General features: G+C 38.9%; 1 protein-coding gene across 8 annotated transcripts in view; it reads right to left on the bottom strand.

Annotated features, from left to right (window-relative positions):
* Positions 1–1,442: 1,442 nt before the first annotated feature.
* The window catches only part of RABGAP1L (RAB GTPase activating protein 1 like), a gene marked incomplete at its 5' end in the record, with an annotated part of 219,193 nt that continues 212,388 nt past the window's right edge, over positions 1,443–8,247 (bottom strand). For 4 of the 8 annotated variants that reach the window (XM_084211137.1, XM_084211136.1, XM_084211138.1 and 1 more), the window contains 5 exons: positions 1,443–3,436; positions 3,767–3,964; positions 5,152–5,223; positions 5,716–5,799; positions 6,951–7,055. In XM_084211137.1, coding sequence (XP_084067263.1) covers positions 3,281–3,436; positions 3,767–3,964; positions 5,152–5,223; positions 5,716–5,799; positions 6,951–7,055 — 615 coding nt within the window. In that variant the 3' untranslated portion in view covers positions 1,443–3,280. The remainder of the gene's footprint in view (positions 3,437–3,766; positions 3,965–5,151; positions 5,224–5,715; positions 5,800–6,950; positions 7,056–8,247) is intronic. The other 4 variants (XM_084211142.1, XM_084211143.1, XM_084211144.1 and 1 more) reach the window with 2 other exon arrangements.

The following is an 8,247-nucleotide window of genomic DNA, read 5'->3' as shown; positions in this document are numbered from 1 at the left end:
TTTAGCCTGTAAAGTGTTACAGTCAAAGGAAAACCAACATTTTAAAGTGAAAAGAAGTACTTTTTTCTTTTTTTTTTTGCCCCCCATATTGGGCATCTCAGGAAGAGATTATAGTCCAACAAGATAAAAGTTGTAGTAAAAATATTCTTTGGAGGTTTGTTCCTAATCAAAGTAAATACTTTATTTCAGAATGGTGCATTCTTAATAAAATTTAAAAATAGGTTTTAGTTCCACATATATATTTATAAAATTCAAATTAATTTTAATAAAAGTTTGATCTGAACACATAGTTTACTACAGACTCAGGGAAAAAAGGTTGATCACTCCAGACTTAGGAGCTATGTTAGCTGTTCCAGTGCCACATGGAAACAACAGTTTCAGTGAGACCTTGATGATGTTTCCTGCTGAAAAGCTGAGCAGTAAGCCAGCTATCCCTGACAAATCCACCAAGGATATGTGTGTAGGTAGTTTTGTCACTCAGAGATCTCTTTTCTTGCAGGAAACTAAATTTCCCAACAGCATCTATAGTCAGCAGATAGAATTTTAACTTGCCTGGTTTAATCATGGAGTCCTGCTCCTTTCCTGCATTCTGAATATTCATCAAGGTAATGCCACAGAGCTATTTTCTTACTCTTTCAGCAATGCTGAGAGGATGCAGTTTCCACCTAAATGTTAATCTTCCAAATGCCATGGCTACAAATGCTACCTTGGATCTACAGCTGGAAGGTGGAACTTGTTTAGTGCCTTTAGGGTCATTGCTTTCTGAACTTCCTTTGGGTGAGGTAAGCCAGCTTCCATCTGTAAAAGGGTTTGAAATCATCATGGCTAGCAGGTAGCAAATGTGGTTTTGCTCCTGAAACTCAACTTCCAAAGTCAGAAAGCAGCTACACTGAGAAAATGAATGTTGTGTCAAAGCTTGTTCTGTGAAGCATGGTGACCTTATTTACCAGTTCCTTTTTGATGAATTTGGGAAGTCCCACTCCCATGATCTACTCATTGGACCCTCTGAGATGATTCAGCTCATTCACTTGATAAAACATGAACTGTAGGGGGATAAATCCACCCACATCTTCTTTTGTTGTTGTTTTTAATTATCTTCAGTACATACTACAACAAGGACAAGGGACAGGACTGTACAATGGGGAGTTGGAGGGCTGAGCAGGAGTGAGCTCTTAACTCATCTGCTCAGGGAATCACAGCCTAACACATTTCTTTACTCATTCTTACTGAGCTTTTCCAATCATGGTTTTAAATCCACTTGTAAGTATGATTTAAGAGAAATGAAACAAGAAATTCAGACACTTGTCAAATAACCAGTTTCCCTCATGGGCACAGTACTCTCAAATGCAACAATCAGATGTTCACCAGGTATCCTTAAATGTCACTTCAGATTTATTATGAATTCAGATTCACATTCTGAATGTGAAGCAGAACTGGTAAATGAATGACTAACACTGGGTTTAGTCAGTTGAGGGAATGGAAACATTTATGCAAATATTATGAGCAAGACAGTGACAAGGGAAAAAGAGCTTTGATAACATTTGCAAAAGGAATACCTTCTGGTTTTCCCCCTTTTGTTCCTCACTGTATTAATAATTCCAGATAATCACTGTTCTTGAAGGTACATTTAAAAATATTAAAGTTTTTAACTCCTTATTTTTAGAAGAGAGAATTGTGTCATGATGGTGATCATATTTTGATCTCTACTTCTATCAGCTGACTGCCTTTTGGAAATTTTCCTTTGGCACTGGTAACATTAAATTTGTCGTAGCCTGTTGAAAATAATTCACAATTATGCTTGACAACAAAGCACAAGATGGGTATTATTAAATTTTATTGTACAAAACCGACAATGTATGGCATTCCTTAGAATTAAAAAAAAAAAAAAGATCAAAACAGAACTAGTGTCCCTGGAAAAATCTTGTAAATGAAACAATTAATACACAACATTTAGTCCAGCAATGACATTTACCTGCAAGACCATCTTCAGACATGACACGTATAATTAAAAAAATATTCCATCAGTTCAAGCAATAGTTTAATTTTCCATGAAATAAGTATTTCTATGAACACTTTATGTTTAGTCAAAACAAATGCTTTTGAACTTTCTTACCTTAAGAGATATAAAACAACCAGACAGGTTTGGGAATCACCAGAGAAGTCTACCCCCACAGGAAAGTCTAGGGCTTGTATTCCACTTGAAAATGCTTGTTTTTATAAAAATAAGTAATACCAACAAAGTGTTTCCTAACCAAACACTTCTAGCAAACAGATCTTGTTTTTAGGGTATTTTATTCATCAGTGCAGCACAAGCCTCCTGGGTGTTTTATTTGATACCTCATTTCTGTGTCAAATTTGGAATCTGAATATAGACCCAGGGCAGGGTTTTCATTACTTTTATTCATGAAACCTACCCTTTATTGCACAGGATTTACAAAAGGTCAAAACCATGCAAGGTCTCCACTCTGCTTCTCAGCAAAAACATCAAATAAGTGTCAAAATGGTTCTCCCTTTATCCCAGTGGAAGGAATTATTCCTTGGAATTCTTAATATAAACATGAATTAAGAAAAGGGAACTAGGGGTCTTTATGTTAAATTCCAGTTGGGCTGTAAATAGCCTTTTAACAACAGGGTTACAAAAACTGCACTGGTTGTATTTCTGAAGGAGAACCAACCCAAACGAAGAAGTTGTAAGGGAAGATCATAGCAGCTGTGCCAGGAGAGCACAAGCCTACCTTTGCTATGGCCTAAGCTTTACAAAAAGTGCTTCTCTGCAGGATGCAGTTGCTGGGATAAACTTCTGAGATGGTCCCAGGGCCTAAGTTATCCTCAATGTCTTACACTGTGCTTTCTAGGGAGAGATTATGCTCTGTATTATGTACTGTACATTTTCCATTCTCTCTCTTCCTCCAGAAGAAGAAAAACCTTCTATGCAAGACAATAATGATTTCAAATTAGATGTGTATTAAAGACCTAGTTTTGAAATATTTATTTAACATCTAGTCATATAAAATAAAGTGTAAAAGTATGAAGGTATCAGAACGTGGCTTTCAGCAAGGCAGTATGGGAAGTAGGAATTCAACATAAACCACGACTTTTTTTTTTTCCTCCCCCTTTGAAAAGGGTCACATCAGAAAATGAATGAAAAACACTGAAGAATTTCACTTCAAGCCTGCACTCCTGCCTCATTGTCCTTTGCCCAGGAGGAGGGAGCAGTGGAAGGATCCTCCAAGGTTTCAGCTGTGTTGTTCTTTGTGCTCTTGAGCCGGCCGTGGCTGAACTATGTGCTGCCCTCTCTGGGAGGCACGGGCGGCTGCGGCTGCGGCGGTGCCTGCGTGCCTGTGGCCGTTTTGATAGAGTTCAGGGTTTTGCTAAACCAAGAGTTTTTGGCAGCTTGGATTTCATTCATAAGGGCTCCTCTCTGGTGCTCCAGCTCCTGAGAAAGCAGAATAGTCAGAATTGATCAAAACCTAATTAATTAACAAAGAAGCATCTTCACACTCAGTCCCTGCAGTCCGGCACTTCCCTTGCAATCTCCCAGGCACTGGGGAGAGAAGACATTCAAACTGCTGAAACAGCACAAAATATTCAAACACAAATAAAATCATCCTCTTCTTTTTAAGACAGCTTTTTTTCCTGAAAGTTCAGATATACAGGCATGCAGGTATGTGCTCCCTTTTGGAACAAGTTTTTGCATGATTCAGAATAATCTTGGACTGAGCATGAAGTTAAGGTGACCACCCTGCTGTACTTGCATTCCACGTACCTGAATTTTGCACTTGGCTTCCACAAGCTGCAGTTTGGTCTGTGCAAGCTCCAGCTCCATCTCTCTCAGCTGCTTCTTCAGTGCATCCTTCTCATCATCTGTTTCGATGCCTTTGTTGTCCGTGCTTACAGCAGGCACCTTCAGTGCCCCCTCCTTGCTGAAAATCTCACTGCAGTGTTTGCAGGCCATCACCTTACCCTGAAATACCCAGAAAGCTCATTCTTAATCCACGTTACAGGAGCTGCTGTACTTCCTGGAAGAGCCATTTTACTTGTCAGACTGCCTCAATCTCAAACCATCTAGTACTGCAGTTTTTATAATAGCCACGAAAAGAATTTGAGTCGTTCATGAACAATTTTCAGGGTATGTTAACCAGTATAAAAATTCCTAAAATCCACTTAGCATGCTCTAAGCACACAGACTTTGCTCCTATATTAGAATCTTCTTGCTACCAAAGCTTTGTAATATTTAGGTCAGCACAACTCAGAAGAGTAAATTATGTCTGAGTAGATGAAACAGCTGGCCTGGCTTGCACAGACTAAAACAGGACATTTAGCTATTTCAGCAGAATATAGGAACATCAATCCTAGAATTACTTTATGTTATCATCAATAACATTATAAAGACACTAAAAAGTCCAGTTCAGCTTGAGTACTAAAGAAATATGTAGTAGCAGAGGGTAAACAACTCTGCCTACTCAGAACTATTACTACTACTACTATTATTATTATTATTATTATTATTATTATTATTATTATTATTATTATTATTATTGTTGTTGTTGTTGTTGTTGTTGTTGTTGTTACTACTACTACTATTATTATTACTACTATTATTACTATTACCTATCAGGAAATGTTTACCTCTCATGCAGGTGTTTCTGTTAAGGGGTTTAGAGAAGGGAGAGGAGCCCCTGTGGATATTCTGAGGATGGCCCTAGCTCTGCCATTTGGTTTAATTACTTAAACCAATTCTACTTAAATTACAGAAACCCAAATATATAAACCTTGTCCCATCTTGCCAATTCCAGTCCCTCTGCTGTGCACACTTTAGAAACAACATGTTTGGTCTTCTTTTTTTTTCCCAGTTAATCAAAGCATCCAAGTAAATATTGTTTTCTCTACATTTTTTACCAAAAAAATGTGTTTTAACAGCAAAAAGAAAAGCCAAGTACTAAATGCACCTCAGTTTGAGAGTTCCATGGTGTCTGATGCAAGATAAAGAACCGTGAAAGGAAATAAACCCTTTCCTTGTTTACATCTGCTGAAAAATGCATGTGGGGCTATTGATGTGCTTTACCTTCAGTTCACATCTCAGTTCTGGACCCCTGGCACTCAGCAACACCTGTGTTAGAAACATCCCCCGTGCAGAGACATTGTTCTCACCTTCACAACTTCCAGTTCATCCTTACTGGCTGCTTGTTGTTTCTCCAGCCTGGTGCTCAGCTGGGAACAAATCTGGAGCAGAGAAAGCAGTCTCTTAGCTCAAGTTTACTGTGCTAAAGTAGAATCTGTGTGCTTTTTAACAATGGTTTTTGCTAGAACCAACTCCTTAAATTCTGCCTCACTCAGTATATGCATTCCCCCCTTAACAACTCCACTGCTGCTGCTAATGGTAAAAACCCAGCAGTATTCAATACAGAACCAGAATACACAGACAGGGACATTTTATGGATGAGTTGGTTTATGATGTTTATACTGCATTATGTCACAAAGTACAGAAGCATTCACCCTACAGTACTAAAATTAGCTGAAAGACAGGTTATTCCTGACTGCCTGATTAGGAGACTATTAGGAAAGCCATAAAAAGATTTATGACAAATTACAACATTGCTCTCTGAAAGCCTGAAAGGTGGAGCTTGTTTGAAGGATGAGATCTGCAATGCTGAAAATTCAGCTCTTGTAACAGGTTGAAAGAAGAAATATGAGAGAGGATCCCTGGAATGGTACCTGTTTATACTCTGCAATAATGGCTGTGGTTTTCTTGATCTCAGATTCTGCCTTCTCCAGCTGCTTCCTGAAGACTTCCTTCAGCTAGGAATTGAAGGAAGAAGTTACACAGTACACTGACAGAACTTGTCATCTGATTGTTTTCTTTGTGTCTTGCTGTGTTTACAACAGCTCTACAGCTGCTGCTTATGAAATTCTAGTTCTCAGACAAGTGTCTGATTTACTCAGTTTACAAATATGGATTAAATCAATGATAACCAAGAAGTCTATACTGTGACCCTTTATCTCTGGTTAGAGAATTCTCCTGTAATTTAATTCCCATTCTCTCTGTTAAATGGTGGTACATCATGGTCCACAGAACACAAAGAAAAGCATTACTGTTAAGTGGGGTTTACTGATTTAGTTTTTGTTTTCCTGCACACTGCCACAGCAGGTTTGGACAGATTGTTTGTTTGTTTGGAACAAGAAGAATCTCGCAACACTGTCATCTCCCTAACAGGAGAAAAAAATCTGTTTGGGTCTGTGGCACTGAGTGGAAGCACAGCTAACTCATCCCTCCTTCAGAACCACTCCACTTGGAGAACCCTTTCAGTAGGAAAAAAGCCTCACTGCCTTACTTATGGCAAACAGAGTCCATTTTAGAGAGACACAATGAATTAACATTAACTGTTGCAGTCACTGTTGCCAAATAGCAAAAATAAAAATCAGGGTATTGCTTTTGAAACCTACATGTTAGATATATAGGATTACAGAACAAAGGCTGAGTATTTTGCAGCTGAGTAGAAACCAGGTCTAGTCAGCAAAATTCTCCCGCCCCTGTTCTTCTGCTGCTGGGTCTGGCTTCAGGCAGGAACATTATTAAAGTGATCCAGCAGCTGAATCCAGAATGGGCTCTTAAAAGGCAACAACTCCTCCAGCTCCTTCATTTAGATGTTTAAGAGAAGTCATTTCTGATCACATCTCCTTAGCTGGGATTGCTCACCACCAGTGACAACAATCATTACAATACTTGGAAGAGGATAAGCTATGAAAAACTAAACATTCACAGCTCAAGTAAAAAAAAACACTGAAAAATGTACTTTGGAAAAAAAAATTACCCTGGCACTAGAAACTTTTAATTGAAACTGCATTTTAAGGACAAAATCCTTTTCACAATTGCAACACAACCACACTTTTCTGCCTATCATTTTTCTTGCACTTACAAACTAAATGGGAAAAGCTGGAGGATGCCTTACCTGAGCAGTTTCCTCTTCCTGCTTCCTTTTCTCTTCCTCAGTCTCCACTAGCTTCTGTTTGGTCAGGAGAAGCTCCTTGTTCAAAACATCTGCTTTGTCTTCAGCCTAGAGTCAGAGACACTTGTGTAAATCAGATGTTCTCTGTCCCAGTACAAACACCCTGGGATGTACAGCTCAGAAATACACCAGGTTCAGGTTTTAGCATTGCCTTTTCTTGCCCTCTAATGGCTCACATAACTTTTTGATATGAAATCCCCATTTAGTGAATTATTTCACTGTGTTTCAACACCTCTGCAAAAGAACCCTTTGGCCAATTGTTTACCTATGCCCAGGTGGCACATAAGCACAGATATTATATCCTAGCACAAACAGTGATGCATAGAATATTTTTGTTGGGGGCAATATTAATCTAAGTGAGAGCAGCATGATTTCCCCCCTGTGTAACTTCAAATAACTCATTCCATTTTTTAATCTGTGAGCAGGGAAAACATAACTGTATAATACTTAGGTGTCTGCATGGTACCCTACAAAGTGATCAGGCAAAGGCAAGTGTAAGAGATAGGACCACCAGGAAAATGGTTTATTGGTGCAAATAAGTATTGCATGAAGAAACCTGATAATTGAGAATATAATTTTCTCTGGAAGGACCAAGCTTGTGGTGACACACACAGGGAATGCTTTGTTTTTGTGAGCGCTGTCCTCACTGATCATCAGGAGAGAAATTCCAATATATCCAAATGTTTCTCAATGTTTGGATTTATCCTGTAGGCCTCCCCAGTTGGGAAACACACATAGCAGTCACCACCCTTCCTGTTCAGTAATGAGGTCCAGGACAGGAAATGTTTGTGGCCAATTAACACTGACTTTGCTGAAATTACAGGAGGGAAAAGGACATTGGAAACAAGTAACTGTATAGAACTTGTCTCTGAGCATAAGTTTGGTTTTCTACCACTGTGGTGGTATCAGCTTATCTTTCTGCCACAGCAATAAAGATTAATGAGGATATTGGTGGTGTCTGAGGGCAGCAGAACCAGCCCCACCATCTCTGTGACTGAAGAGATGGATTAAGGATTCCTTCATTGCTTAGTGTGTGCAATAAGGCTGTATGGGAGGAGAAAGGAAAACAAATGGTGCAAGAATGGAAAACTGATGAGATAAACATCTTAGAACAAAAGTATTTGGGGATTACAAGGATACTTTTGATGAAAGGCCTGTTTAAGATATGCTTTGAAGGAACTACAAATCTTTCTTCCTTTTTTGTGCTCATTCCTGTTTCTCCAAGCACCTGCAGTGTAGA

This window comes from Fringilla coelebs (assembly GCF_963513975.1).
Source record: "Fringilla coelebs genome assembly, chromosome: 9".
NCBI classification, from domain to species: Eukaryota; Metazoa; Chordata; class Aves; order Passeriformes; family Fringillidae; genus Fringilla; species Fringilla coelebs.
The sequence above is the reverse complement of the archived record's forward strand: the minus strand, read 5'-3'. Positions and strand labels throughout refer to the sequence as shown.